Source organism: Lutra lutra, chromosome 4 (assembly GCF_902655055.1).
Source record: "Lutra lutra chromosome 4, mLutLut1.2, whole genome shotgun sequence".
NCBI classification, from domain to species: domain Eukaryota; kingdom Metazoa; phylum Chordata; class Mammalia; order Carnivora; family Mustelidae; genus Lutra; species Lutra lutra.
Window position 1 is genome coordinate 132,695,145 of NC_062281.1, and position 16,007 is coordinate 132,711,151.

General features: G+C 37.5%; 1 protein-coding gene across 3 annotated transcripts in view; it reads right to left on the reverse strand.

Annotated features, from left to right (window-relative positions):
* Window positions 1-16,007, reverse strand: part of AK5 (adenylate kinase 5) — a 248,707-nt gene that overhangs the window by 229,068 nt on the left and 3,632 nt on the right. For 2 of the 3 annotated variants that reach the window (XM_047726752.1, XM_047726754.1), the window contains exons 2-5: window positions 14,503-14,689; window positions 9,260-9,427; window positions 3,877-4,046; window positions 3,656-3,769 (exon numbers count right to left, since the gene is read on the reverse strand). In XM_047726752.1, coding sequence (XP_047582708.1) covers window positions 3,656-3,769; window positions 3,877-4,046; window positions 9,260-9,427; window positions 14,503-14,689 — 639 coding nt within the window. The remainder of the gene's footprint in view (window positions 1-3,655; window positions 3,770-3,876; window positions 4,047-9,259; window positions 9,428-14,502; window positions 14,690-16,007) is intronic. The other variant, XM_047726753.1, reaches the window with a different exon arrangement.

Sequence of the window (16,007 nt, forward strand, 5' to 3'; positions counted from 1 at the left end):
TTAACAAAGTCCAAATACAAGGGTGGGTCAGGCCAGGTGGAGGTATTCAATCAGTGGGGGCACATACTGTCTCCTAGCTACCAAGGAGTGTGGTCCCCGCCTTTTGGGCGCCAATTCTCACCAAGGTGAAAGGCTAGTGCAAATGTCTAGTATGGGGTGAATTGTAGTTCAATTGGCCACCCGTGTGTGACCTAGCATGACTGTGCAGCTTTCTCTGTGTATTGAAATCTCATTGGTCACCTGTGCGTGGCCAGGCTCAAACACATGGCCTTTGCTCTATAAAAGTTAGTCTGTGAGGCAGGGAGGGGTTGTCCTCTCTGTAAGGGGTGGCCCTGACCGGTCTGTTTGACGGTCGGTTTGATTCTTGATGCTTGGCGCGAAATAAAGCTTTGCTTGACCTTCGCTTTGTATTAGTCTTGCTCCTTTGACCATGGACCCATTATTGGGAGACCCAAGATTGGTGACCCAGCAATGAGAAGGTGGGAACTTCCAGCCACACTCCCTGGTCTCCAGGAAGAAGAGAGAGACTGGGTTAGAAAAACTCAGCAATGAAGCTGCTGGGTTGATAAACATGTTGAGGTGCTGGGAGGGTGCTGCACCCAGAGAGAACGTGGAAGTTCTGCATGCCCAACCCCACACCATGCCCTACACATCACTTCCATTTGGCTGCTCCTGAGTTGTACCTCGTCATAATCCCCTCAATGTAAGTAAAGCGTTTTCTTGAGTTCTATGAGTCATTCTAGCAAATTATCGAAACTGATGAGAGCATTGTGGGAACCCCAGAATCTATAGGTGATGGCACAGAAATACAGGTGGCCCTGGAACTTGTCAGTGACCTCTGAAGTGGGGACAGTCTTGTGGGATTGAGCCCTTCACTGGTAGGGTTTAGACTAACTGGATAGTTAGTGTCAAAGTTGAATGCAATGATCAGATGTCTTGTTTGTGTTGAGGATTGGAGAACTGGGAGGGAAAACCCTCACACATTTGGGGTCAGACATGGTACCAGAAAAACAGACAGCACAAGGGCTTGAGCCTACATAGGGTACAGAGTAATCAGGGCTGACCCCAACATTTTGCTTTGCATAAACACTTCAGCTTTGCCTCTGCAACCTCTGAACTCTGGCAGGTCAGCAGTGGTGGCACAACTCAGCACAACTGTTCTACCTGCAGGGGCCAAGAACCTCTATATAGGGTGTTCCAAGGCCAACTGGAGAAAGATGCAAGACTAGACTTTTCAGCCTCAGACGAAAGGCTGGAAAAGTCCAGTCTCGGAGCTAGATGTATTACGGAGATACCAGACCATCTTACAGAACTTGCTGACAGGTGTCCCCAACCAGTATCATGACCCTTGGCCCATCACCCATGTCCAGGCTTTGGAAGAGAAGGTGGAGATCAGTCAGGTGTCCAGAGACTTGCCAGAGAGCTACACGTTTCCTGCCCTTTTCCCCACTACCTGCCTCACTGTAATCCACATGAGGAAGAATTTCGGGAGTTGGAGACATCACTTTGGCTTTCTGAGGCTGAACCAGGTCCAAGAAGACATATGTTAAACTGAGTGGAAAACTGAAGTTTTTATTTTATATGGACTTTTTTTTTTTTATTTTTAAGATGTTATTTATCCACTACAGAGAAAGAGTGAGAGAGAGCATGAGCGGGGAGAGGGTCAGAGGGAGAAGCAGTCTCCCTGTGGAGCTGCAAGCCCAATTCGGGACTCGATCCTGGGACTCTGGGGCCAAAGGCAATGGCTTAACCAACTGAGCCACCCAGGAGCCCTGGACATTTTTTTTTTTTTAAGTGAAAAAAAGTTTCCCCAGTTTTACTGAGATGTAATTATGGACTGGGTTTTTCAATACCGGAAAGTAAGAATATCTGTTAATATTTGAAAGATTCACTTTTTTTTTTTCGGGGAGAGGGGCAGAGAGGCAGAAGGAGAGCGAGCGGGAAAGAATCTCAAGCGGACGCCCCATTGAGCATGGAGACTGACACAGGGCTCAAACCCATGACCCTGAGATCATGACCTGAGCTGAAATCAAGAGTTGGACCTTAACCGACTGAACCACCCAGCCACCCCTGTCTGTTTAATATTTTTAAGTGACCAGGAAAGCTATGAGATCTACCTGAGTTGTTATTCAGGGGAGAAGAGAGAGACTCACAGAAAGTTTGAAAGAGAATAGAGAAAAAAAATCAAGAAGCTCATGTTGCTTGTGCCCGCCAAATGCCTATCATTCAAAGGGCGGACTGTGTTTGAGTGGGAATGCCTGCCTTGGCTCTCGGGGCTCCACCAATAGCCAAGAATCACGTGGAACAGCTGCCATAGCACCCATTTTCAACAGCAACATCGGGTAACGCAACAGCAACAAAAATAGATTTTTCTGGTTTTTCTCTCGTCAAGGCAGAACAATTAAATCCAAGTCCTCAAACTGGGAAAGCACGGGAGGTTCTAGACTATGGGAGGGAAACCTGAGGAGGGAGAAGGACATTCCAGCACAACCAATGTCCCCAAACAGTTCACTTGAATATTCACTTGAATATTATTGTGAAGCTGACTTCACAAATAAGAAAAAGATAAGTAAGTCCATAGAAAAATAGGCAAAGCAAAGCAGGTAATACGCATAAGAAATACAAATCATCAATAGAGTATCTGAGAGCATCCTTAGTAGTAATTCAAGAAATGTACATTTAAAAGATGAAATACTGTTTCTTACTTATCAGGCTGGCAAAATCTTAAATATGAATTCTAACCAGTTGGAAAGGTTCTGGAGAAATACACTTCATTCAATATTGATGGGACTATAACTTGGAAAAGTCTTTTTTGGAGGACCATCTGGAAATAGCTATGAAAATCAAAAATGCATTTGTCTATGAGCACGCACATATGCACACACATGGCTGTGTGTGTGTTGAATGCACAGAAAATGGCCCAGAAGGATCTATAACCAGCTTAACAGTGTTTGTTTTTCTTAGGAGAGGAGGGCAGTGGAATGGAATAAGGGTATTAGTAAACTTTCACTTTTTACACCGGACTTAAAATTTTTATGACCACAATGTTATTTTTGTAATTAAAATTTTACATGAAAAATCAGTCACCCTGCTTTTCAAAGATTAAGTAGATATACAAAATATTTTAATTGATTTATTTCCCTTAAGAATATACATATTAGTTGTTGAGCATGCATAGTCTACTGAAATTTGAGTAAGTTTTGGCAACATGAACCCTGCCTTGTTATAGGTAGGTGGTTTAGTATTTTACACCTCACTTAAGAGGGTTTCCTGATTTGGTATCCATAGAAGTACAGCGTGATGTTTTATACTGCTGGGCGGTATAGAACAGGCTTGGTTTAAGTAATTAAAGATGAAAGACATAATCTTAGGTAAAGTATTTTGAAATAAAATTCATAGAGGTTTGCATTTTTTAAATAAAAATCACAAATTCTATTATTAGTTTTTTTTTTCTTTTTTGGCAGAGACGGTCTCCAATTTTTAGGCATGTATTCCAAGGGAATGACCTTCTGTCAAGCCATACTGATGTACTTTCCTGTTTTCAGACCAGAATTCTTTCAGAATAACAGCAAGTCTCCCAAGAAATCTTTTTTTTTTTTTATAAATCTCAAAGTTGTAAGCAAAAATACATCATTTAAAATAGAGACATTCTTACTTGGTCCTCAAAAGACAGAGCCTGGGCAACATCTCTTGGAAAGCCATCGATAACAATGCCCTCTTCATCAGGTATTTGCATCAATTTCTGTTTTATCTCTGTAATTGTTGTTTCCTTTTATAAATTAAAAAAAAAAAAGATTAAAAAAAACACAGTGAAGCTTATACTCACCACTGGTATTAAAAATCTTTGCAGAATAGAAGCAAATTACACAGCAGTACCTGTGGGGCCAATTCTCCAGTTGTAATTATTTTGGCAATAAGACTCCATTTTCTATTGCTGCTCGTACTGTGGATCTTCTTTCTTAATAATTCTCCCACCGAAATGTATTGGAATCCGTAACGTTCTGCGATTTTCAAACTTTGAGTACCCTTTCCACTTCCCGGACCACCTATCATTTAAAACAGGCAGAATTGTGATCTTCAGATACAAGAAGAAACTCCTTTTTATACAGCTAATACCTCTGTTTTGAGATGCAGAGTCTAGATCAGGGGTAGCAGGGTGGGCAACTCCACTCTTCCACCATTCTCAGTGCTAACTCTGAAGGCAAAGCAAGTGTAGGCTTCGCCAAGGAAAGGACCGAACTACGATCAACTTTCTTAGATGAAAGAGACATTTTTTCCTTTACCTAGTTTAGTAAATAACTACTTTAGAAAATTGAACAATGCAGTTGTGAGAAACAGTTTCATGTTCTTTGCAAAACCTATTTTTTCCCCCTCTGTAATCAAAGAAAAATCTATGGGACACAAGAGATAATGATCAAAATAACAGAAATGCGTTCCATGCCAACAAAGAGCTAATGTGCAATTTGGTGAAATGTAACAGTTGTTTTCAAACCCAAAGGGACATCAATATTGAGACAATTTATCTAAATCTTTTTTTTTTTAAACTCTGTGCATGGGTCTCCTTGCCTCATCTCCTTTCAATTCCAAAGAAGGTTTATGCAATGAATACAGAGTGAATGGAATAGGTTCTTAAAGCAGGAGAATTTCCTAGAGCTCATGAGAATTTCGATTTTGTGATACATTAGTACGAAGTAATCCACATTTTGCAATCAATCTTACTCAATACTAATCGTTGGTAATTACCATTTACGCTTTAGAAGCTTAAGTCCTGAAATAATTATAAAGTATATGCCTCACATTTTATTTCCAATCATATTGGATTATTTTAATTTATATTTCTAAACAACCTAGACTAATTGGAATCTGAAGTCTAAGCAATCTAAATAAAGCATATAGCAATCAGCCCAGTCTGATTTTGATTTGTCACTTTTTTTTTCCTTTAAACATTCTATTCCTATGGGAGAGAGAGAGAGAGAACATGAGCAGGGGGAGGAGGAGGGACAGAAGGAGAAAGAGAGGGAAAAGTACACTCCCCTTGGAGCACCGAGCCCAACGACTCCAGGCTAGATCCTAGGGCACTGAGATCATGATCCAAGCTGAAGTCAGAGTCTTAACCACCTGAGTCACCCAGGCACCCTGACTTGTTACTTCTTCATAATTATCAAACCGAAATATTTTCAAGTATTTAAGCATAAGTTATTGACTGCAGAAAAATATTTCTAAAGGTCAATGTCTAATAAGGAATGAAATGTTTTGGAATTTTTCACTGAAAATAATTATAATTTATTAAGCAATGCTGAAAATAAAAATTCAATAGAAAAGTAAGTTGATGTTCTCCCTACTTATTCAATATATCAAGCTTTGGCAGGGGGAGTAGAAGTCATATTATATATGATTATTTCATAATTATTTTTTGCAAAATGGAGTAAGTAAAAAAGAAAGGTGTCTCTTTGTTTTTTTTGTAAGGAGAGTTGGGAATGAGTAGACTTAGTTGGCCAGGGCTTATTCCCTCTTTAAAATTTTTAAGTGCACGGGTGCCTGGGTGGCTCGGTTGGTTAAGTATCTGACTCTTCATTTTGGCTCAGGTCATAATCTCAGGGTCCTGGGATGGAGCCCTGCCTCAGGCTCCTTGCCCAGAGAGGAGTCTGCTAGTCTCCCTTTCCCTGTCCTTGCTCTCTCTCTTGTCTCTCTCTCTCTCTCAATAAATAAATAAATCCTTAAAAATTAAAAAACAAAAATAAAAATTTTAAGGTGCAGAATTCTAAGATCAATGCGAATCATTTCTCAACCCCAACACCAAATAATACACCTGATGACATGTGGCTTTCACCTTTTTTTACTGCTTTAGTAAACTCAGGATTGGAATTTGTTTGCATTTTAAACTATTCTCTTTCCAAGAAACTCTAAATCCCACCCTATTAGATATAACATTATGAACTACTACTAAATTAAATTAATTCCTTTGCAGATAAAAAGTGTGGGTTCTAAATAGCTGTTTTAGGCCTATTAACCTATGATGTGGTTCATGGATTGGCTTGAAATAAAAAATTATATGAATAACTCCATCAAATTTAAGCTGATTTGAGGGGCACCTGGGTGGCTCAGTGGGTTAAGCCCCTGTCTTTGGCTCAGGTCATGATCTCAGGGTCCTGGGATAGAGCCCCACATCAGGCTTTCTGCTGAGCAGGGAGCCTGTTTCCCCCTCTTTCTCTGCCTGCCTCTCTGCCTACTTGTGATCTCTGTCTGTCAAATAAATAAATAAAATCTTAAAAAAAAATTTAAGCTGATTTGATCCTTGAAGAATGAAAGTTATCTTTCATAAACTATATTTCCACACTTTATCTCATAAACCATCAAACTAAGAGATTATAAATCCCACTGAATTCAAAAAAATCAAGCATGCTAAGAAAGTTATGGCACCTTCAAGAAAAAAAATTTTGTCAACTAACAGAAGCAAATAGCAGACAACACAAACATATGATTTGCACAATTAAAGAGAATAGCATTACTTTATTAGATGGGCTTAACTAACAAATTAATTTCATATTCTCTCTGAAACCAGAGTGAGCTTAATTTTATTTTATTAATCGCTAATACTTATAAATATTAGGATCCATCTATCTCTTAAATTTTATAATTAACGTAAGAGAGATTCATGTCTGTGCCAAGAAGTCCAGCGTTAAAAAAATTCTGCATCACCAGAAAGGAAATTTTGTTTATTTGAATGTAAAACCACGTGGGTATCTGTACCTGCTCCACTCCTTTTTTAGGCTGGTACAATACAAATTTATAAGGTTCGAGTACAATTATAATTCCTCACAATTCATAAAATTGCCCCAATTTTCTCAGATAACCTAAGGTTCGGTTTTTCCTTTCTTCTCATAACTCAGTCCTCTAAAATCTAAAAGTTATTTACACTCATTGGTTCTGCATCATTCCTGGGATACATAAAACTTTATAGTGTGTAAGTCTAAAACCAGAATCACACTCTTGGGAAGCCAGCTGATTTTACTGAGTAAAAAAGAACTGTGGAGTTCTTTGAAGCAGAGGAGATTTGAAGCATTTATATCTTCTCCAGAGATCTTAGTTTGTTGAAATATTTTAGTCATTTTCGTATAAAATTTGCAATGCACAAAAAATTCATGTATGTGTTGTTTTACATGAGAGCATTTTGGTATTACACCTTTTTCATGGGCAGTCAAGCCTCCATTTGTTTGTCCTATTAATAATTACCAATATTTTAGTAACAGCAACAAGAAAAATAAGATTGAAAGAATATTTCATCATAAAATGGCAAAATAATTTCCAATTATTCTTCACCTGTAGCTCTGTTTTATTTATTTGTTTGTTTGTTTTTGTAGCTCTGTTTTAATCAAGCATTTCCTCATCTTCTAGGTCCAACTTTTAAGCACACACAGACAACATTTCATTTTCAAAAAATGAGAGATTTATGGCATAATTGTGCCTCCCATACATCATAAGAATAATGACTTTTAGAAAGCCAGTTTCTATACTTTCTTCCTACACTACTGTTTTAAACAATTCAGGGTTAAATATATTTGCAATTTCATTTTCATTACACTGAGAGATGGACCAATGTCACTCCTTCTAGTATGGTGAACTTAAATTCTTGTTATAGAATGGTGTGTTTATTTGCATGCTTTTGTCCTAGTTGCTATCATCATTCTATCTTCTGGAAACAGTACTTCCTTGCATAGGGGGCCGTATTCATTTTGCCCTCTGTTAACACTACTGACAAGAAGAGCTCTGAACATTCACGCTTGATTTTCGCTTTTGGTTATCTCTCTGAAAGATGAGTCAAACTGGAACAGGAGACAGTGATGACATATTCCAGGTTCACAGGTCTCCTCATGATTTTTACAGATTTTGAGGAAGTTAGAATTTGCGAGAATGGTCAGAAATGCGTTTTGCAAAAGACTTTCAACATTTTCCACATTCGTTCCTTCTGAAATGACATCAGACTAATATTTTCATACTCATTCATAGTAAGCAATGTTAAAAAGTAACTGTTATTATCATTTTGATTAATACTCAGATGTTATGTGCTGTGTAAAACACTATTCTACTAGATTTGCTTGTCTGAAACATCAAAACTTCAGTTTTTGTTTAGGTGCCAGTTTGCTATATAGAAGATTCATTTATATGAGTCTTTACCAACATATTATTATTATTATTATTACCCTCTAAAGTTAATAGTGAAGAAAAATTCAATTTGTTGAGTAAAAAAGATAAAAACATATCATGTTTAGAAAACTTTTTTTTTTTAAAGATTTTATTTATGTATTTGACAGACAGAGATCACAAGTAGGCAGAGAGGCAGGCAGAGAGAGAGGAAGGGAAGCAGGTTCCCTGCTGAGCAGAGAGCCCGATGCGGTGCTCGATCCCAGGACCCTGGGATCATGACCTGAGCCAAAGGCAGCGGCTTTAACCCACTGAGCCACCCAGGCGCCCCTAGAAAACTTTTAAGTCATTCAGTTATCTATGTTAAAAGTTAAACAGATAAAACCATAGGATAATAAATCTTGAGGAAATTAATACTTTCAATTTATTATAGAGAATTTTTAGGACATTGTAATGAGATTCTATAAAAGATCATATAATTATAATTATAATAATTCCATTTTATTGGAAATTATGCTAAAAATATTTCTTTTTTTTTAATTAATTTTATTTTTTATAAACATATAATATATTTTTATCCCCAGGGGTACAGGTCTGTGAATCACCAGGTTTACACACTTCACAGCACTCACCATAGCACATACCCTCCCCAGTGTCCATAATCCCACCCCCCTCCCAACCCCCCTCCCCCCATCAACCCTCAGTTTGTTTTGTGAGATTAAGAGTCACTTATGGTTTGTCTCCCTCCCAATTCCATCTTGTTTCATTTACTCTTCTCCTACCCCCTTAACCCCCCATGTTGCATCTCCTATCCCTCATATCAGGGAGATCATATGATAGTTGTCTTTCTCCGATTGACTTATTTCGATAAGCATGATACCCTCTAGTTCCATCCACATCGTCGCAAATGGCAAGATTTCATTTCTTTTGATGGCTGCATAGTATTCCATTGTGTATATATATCTACTCTCTCTTGAGCTCTTGAGCTCTTGTTTCTGTCGTTTGTCATTACCCAACTTAGTATTTGCAAATATGCATAATTAACATAATTTTTTGAAATGTAAATATATAAGCAAAGACAGCAGTAGTATAAGAATTTTGCTTTCTGTCCTCATACCTATGACAAGAATGATTTTGGGTCGAGGTCTAGTAGGATCAAAAACCTCATACTCCTCAATTAACTCTGCAGTCTCGGAGAGGTCCGTATCACTTTCTATGGAGAATTGATGGATTGGAGGGAGCCGATCATACCGCCGATATGGAAAGTTTGAATTTTCAGGCATTACTGCAAAAGAGTAAGAGAACTTTGAAACGGGAAAAAAATAAGCATAATAAAACATTTTTTGTACTTAGCCCATGAGTAGAGAAAAATTTTCAAACTAAATGAGTTTGATTTTTTTCAACTGGAAGAAGACCCCATCCTGTAAGGGATCTGCAAACTTTTTCTTAAAGGGCCAGATATGCAATATTTTGAACATCGAACAGTCTCATACTCCACTTGGCCACGGTAGCAGGAAAGAAGTCATAGACAACATATAAACAAATAGATGAACTTGTGTTATGATAAAACCTTATTTATAAAAACGGGGGGTGGGAGGTTGGGGGAACCAGGTGGTGGGTATTAGGGAGGGCACGGATTGCATGGAGCACTGGGTGTGATGCAAAAACAATGAATACTGTTACGCTAAAAAGAAATTAAAAAAAAAAAGAAAAAAAAACAGACTCAGGTCAGTCTGAGACAGACTGACAGACAGACTGAGACAGACTTAGCTCATGGGTTATAGTTTGCCAACTCCTGTTCAGAGGAAACTTTCTGAGTAGTGCCTAGTCTTGTTTGGTAATCTGTATATATCCTGGTCTCTGCAAATGGTGCTCCCTAGAGTTGTGGAGTATACAATCTCACAACTTTCACAACCTTATGCAGCTGTTAACTCCCGCGTTGTTCAAGCCTCAGCTGGGATTCCTATAGTTCATGGTTCCTTCCTTCCTCACCCTGTGTGTCAGGATTCTGGGGGGCACAGAGAAGTCCTAATACCCAGAAGATGGGTAGGCTGAGTGTGGCCACAGGGTGAAGAGCCTTTGCTTTTAATCTGGTAGAAAGCCAGCAGAGAGTTTTTTTGGGCGTGGGGGGGTAAAGCAGTGACATAATTTAATATGAAATGTTTTTTAGGAAGATTAATCTGGTAGTGGTTAGAAGGGATTGAGTAGGGAGATGCGGAGCACAAAGAATAGCAGCTAGGAGTCAGGTACAGTAATGCACAGGTGAGAAATGAGGGCTTCACTTAGAAGGGTAGCATGGGAAATGGACATGAGTGGTTAGATATGAAGAACATGGTTAAGATTGAGATCCGTGACATGAAAGGAGGTGATATTACAAAGACAATTACCAGGTTTCAAGTCTAAATAAATAAGGAACACATTGCATTTCCTATAGCATCTTTCTGCCTACTCTCTTCTGCTCCAGAAATAGTGGGCTTCTCTCACTCCTGTCTATATCATAGCCTCTTCCTCTAGGTCAGGAACTCCTATTCTCTATCCCCTGGTACCTACTCAAACTCCCCCATCCTTCCCTAGCTAACACCCACTCAGCTTTCTGTCTCCAAGCATTACCCTGAACCCAAGCCTAGGTTGGATCCATTCCCCTGTTAATGTGGTTGATCCTATCGCATATGGTATTTCCTAAATCACCCACTCTGCTTCTAATTTTAAGTATATTTTTTTCACCATCAATGTTTTTTATTCCATAGTCAAAATGATCACTGACTTCATTATTCTTATTTCAACAATTATTCCTGATCAACATCTCTTCTAAAAATTCTTAAAAAACAACCCCAACATTATAGTCTATATAATTTTTATGTACATACATATACATATGTATATGACTTATATACATACATATTACTTATATATATGTATATATGCATGTATGTATATTATTTGTATACATATGATATATATAGTGTGTATATATACCATATATGTACATAATACACATACATCATACCTGTATAGAGTGTTCACTATCTAATCTCCTATAGTATTTGCAAAACATTTCTTTTTAATTTACTTTATTATTTTATTTTTTATTTTTAAAATTGAAGTATAATTAACATAGTGTTTTATTAGTTTAGTTTACAATGCAATGACTCAACAATTCTATACATTTCTCAGCGCTCGTCAAGAGAAGTATCCTCTTAATCCCCATTATTTCACCCGTATCTCCAACTACCTCCCTTCTGGCAACCAACAGTTTATTCTCTGTATTTAAGATTCTGGTTTTGGGGCGCCTGGATGGCTAAGTGGGTTGAGCCTCTGCCTTCAGCTCAGATCATGATCTCAGGGTCCTGGGATTGAGTCCCGTATCGGGCTCTCTGCTTGGCAGGGAGCCTGCTTTCTCCTCTCTCTCTCTGCCTGCCTATCTACCTACTTGTGATCTCTCTCTGTCAAATAAATAAATAAATAAAATATTTTTAAAAAAAAGATTCTGGTTTTGTTTGTTTGTTTTGTTTTAAATTCCACACGTGAGTGAAAAACAAACAAAAATTCCACATTTGAGGAAATCCTGTAGTATTTGTCTTTCTCTAACTGACTTATTTCACTTAACATAATATCCTCTAGGTCACTCCATGAGGGCAGGTACCATGTTTGTTCTTTCTCAGGGGCTACATCCTCAGTCCTAAAAGAATGTCTGACAATAGCAGTGCTAATAAATGGTTATTTTAATGCTCAACTGATTCACTGACTGACTTCATTGAAATAAGAAAAGAAGGAAGTGCTGGTTTTGAAGCAAATATGCTATGCTTGCTTCTAAACATGTTGAGTATAAGACGATAATGAGACATTCCAGAACAGAAGCTCTTTGGTCATTTGGAGCTACAGGATTAGAACTCTTATTCACAACTAATTATTTGTTCAATTGTGTACATATGATGGGGGAAAAAAATGGATGCTTATCTTACATTGATAATAAAATCCCTTCAGTCAATAATTTATCTTTGCTTTTTATCATACCTTTATGTATGAAAGCAATTTGCCTAAATGATTAAAATGTCTTAATTCATAGAATAATTTTTTATGATAATTATATATTAACATAGCTATATTAATATTTCAGCAAAATATGCATGAATCACTTTATTTCTAGAAATAATGATGCTTTAAGTTATGAGGAAGTTATCAGTTTCCTTTAATTTAATAATATATTCCATAAATGATAGCTAAAACTTACAAAGCACAAGTATGTAAACCATCTCATAAAATAAAATGTTATTACAGAAAATTCCATTTAGAAACCATTTTCTGTCTTTCAGCATGTGTCTTAGATACAGGAATCTAACAAGGCATTCTTGTCATCATAGTACATCGAAAGGTTCTATTTGATGATTAAAAGATCTCAGAGAGGGGCGCCTGGGTGGCTCAGTGGGTTAAGCCGCTGCCTTCGGCTCAGGTCATGATCTCGGGGTCCTGGGATCGAGGCCCGCATCGGGCTCTCTGCTCAGCAGGGAGCCTGCTTCCCTCTCTCTCTGCCTGCCTCTCCGTCTACTTGTGATCTCTCTCTGTCAAATAAATAAATAAAATCTTAAAAAAAAAAAGATCTCAGAGAAAGAATTCTGGTAAAGTATTAGTAGATATGGAGATTTTAAAATTAATACACAATTGTAATTCTAATGGAAGTTAAACCTATATTTTACATTCCTGTTTTAGCTTATCCTGCTCACACAGGAGTTCCAAACTGGTGATTTGTGGGCCTAATACAGTCCCATAGAGATGTTTTGTTCAGTCAACATTTTTCCAAAATTTGTACATGACTGTCTTTAGACAATGACTGTTCTCACTTACTTGGCCACAGTCTCCACTGTTTTCTACTACACACTTGGCCTACCTGGCTTCTATGTATAATCAAGCCAAGTAACGGTATGAAATAGAAGCATTCGGATTTTATTTTGTTGCAAAACAGTCACTTTTCATACCCAGTCTAAGAGCAGCTTTTGGACTAAGGGATGACATACCTCTTAAATTTAAATTTTAAAAATGTAAAAATATTTTAGACTAAATCCTGTAATACCTGAGGTTTGTTAGTACTTTAAGGTTTAGAAATGGTTCCCCATACTGATCTCACTGAATTAAAGGGCCAGATTCTAACAGTATAACAATACCCAGGGAAGTAAGTTAGCTGTTTGGGGAAGGTACGTGAAACTTTCAAGGCCATGGAAACATCATTTGTTCACCAAAGCAGAAATTTACTGAGTGATGTGCCCAAGAGACAATGGTCACTTGCACCTTCGGGCCTCTACCAACTAGTGATGATTACTACATGGATAGGGAAGTATCCTGCTCTCTGGAGATGCTTCTGAGAAAATGTTTCTGCCTACCCTTTCTGTTTGTGCTTCTTAAAAATTAACACACTATAACTACCCCCCGCCCTACACACACTGATTCAAATAAAATCTAAGCAGGTCATGACTAAGTAAATAAACTGGAGTTTATTTCCCTCTTGTATTTGTTACAAATGCTTGTAATACTTGTATTACAAATACTGCAAACATTTCATGGTATAATTTTTGAAAGTGGTATAAATTTTGAAAATATAATGATCTTGGCCACTGGGAAAGAATAAACTTGGTTTCCTCTGATTCTGTTCCACACAAATGATTATACTTCTCAATTTCAACCAGAGCCTAATAGGTGGTTGGCTGATGTTGAACCATTAATTTTGATGAGCATGTAGTTCAGAAAGTTCTCAGAATATACCCTGAATTTCCTCTGGTGAACTCCAGTTCTTAGTTCCAAGCTCTTCTTAAAATTGCTAGACAAGTTCATGTCTTCTACTTCTTTTATAGCATCCAAATGCCTAATCTATTATGATGCACTCAGTAGCTGCTTAATAAATACTTGTTGGATTAATTAGTATAAACTTAATATGCACTTAGGCAGATGCATTAATACGAACTCTGAGTTTGGAAACATATTATGCCAAGCTCTTCCCAGCTAATTAAGAAATGTTGAATTGTTACATAATAACTATTTTGTCTATCCATTTATTTGGGAAACTCTGCAATTTTAAGAAAAATTCATAGTTTGCTAATGTTATTCATTTTGCAAAATAATGAAGTCAGAAATACAAAACTTCATTAAGCCTTTCGGGAAATGTTGGACAGTGGCATGGGCTTTTGTCTCATCACAAAGGTGATCAGAATTTGGAGCAGAGAGATTAATCATGTTCCAGGGCCAAATATCTCTCTAGGCTTTTGGAAACCTATTAAAATAAATGACCCCCTACAGTCTATATGGTGTGTTTTATAAAAAGAACTGCTGTAATAATAACAATAATAAACAATTATTCTACATATACATTACCATTTCTTAGAAAGGATCTCCGTGATTGTCCTCCATTGAGAGGAGGTAAGGTCTTCTTTTCCTGGCTGACAAATGTATCCCACTTCACTTTGTCACAGCCGCCTAATTCCTTGACTTTCTGTAAACAACTTTCCAAGTACTCTATGGGGTCTTCTGGCTTAGAACACATCAGTCCATTCAGAAGGCTCTGGAATACAACAAAATATGCCCGTATGAAATAGGTGTTGAAACCACCTTTGTTAAAATAGTTCTATGACTCATCTTTGAACTCTGGGTTGCTTTTGTTCTTTGCATTTATTTTTTTAACGAACAATTAGAGGTGGAATCATGATCTGCTGAGTAATTAAGATAACCCCTAAATTTTTTTTTTTTTTAGATTTTATTTACTTGTTTATTTATTTGACAGAGAGAGAGAGAGATCACAAGTAGGCAGAGAAGCAGGCAGAGGGAGAGGGGGAAGCAGGCTCCCCACTGAGCAGAGAGCCCAATGCAGGGTTCGATCCCTGGACTCTGGGACCATGACCTGAGCCGAAGGCAGAGGCTGAACCCACTGAGCCACCCAGGCGCCCCAAGATAACCCCTAAATTCTTGACCATTAGTGTTCAGCTCAGCATTCTCTGCCTTTTACACAATTCAGACAACAACATTGTTTAAAATGGAGGCACCCTATCACAGTGAGATAAAGTGCAGTGTAAAAATGTAAAAAAGTGTAAAAATGCTCCAGTCATCACTTGTCTTATTCCTACCCATTCTTAAAGCTTCCAAGCCTTGGTTTCTTCATTTGTGAAATGGAGTTCTACCTACCTCCAAGAATTTTTAAGGATTAAAAATATAATATTTGTAAAGTGCATATTGAGGGCCTGGAGCATAGTAAATAGTCAATAGATGTTGGTGGTTTTAATATTATTATGATCAGGAAGCCTCCTCTGAGCACCCAGGTTGGCTTATGGACCTCTTCCTGGCATTCCATATTACCCAGAAAAAAAAGTTTTACCTGTCATTTATACTGAAACCATCAATTTATGTTTTGGTCTCATTTTCTAAGCTATAAACTCTTCAACAACATGGAGTAGGTCTTTTTTATTTTTCAGTCTCTAGCCTCTGACATTGTCCCTGGCACATGGTAGGGGCACATTGGACTGTTTTCTAATTGGGAAAAAAAATTTATTCAAAACATAGTCTGACACTTTAAAAAATGCTATTTGATATATAATAGATCACCACAATATCCATTGAGGTTACAGAGGAAAACCTGGTGTCCAATATGTCACATGTAGTAGTTTCTAAAAATGCCACAAACTTGGAAATGATGACTCCTGGGAACTGGACTGATGTGCAAAATATTTTCCTTTACAGTATTTCATGGAAAAAGCATAGAGGAATATTATCACCAATATACATTATTAATGTACAACACACACACATCCTTTGAAAGACTGACATCTTTGCTAAATATTTTATTTTCAAATTATTCTTGTGCAATTTGCTCAAAAGTGGTATGTAGT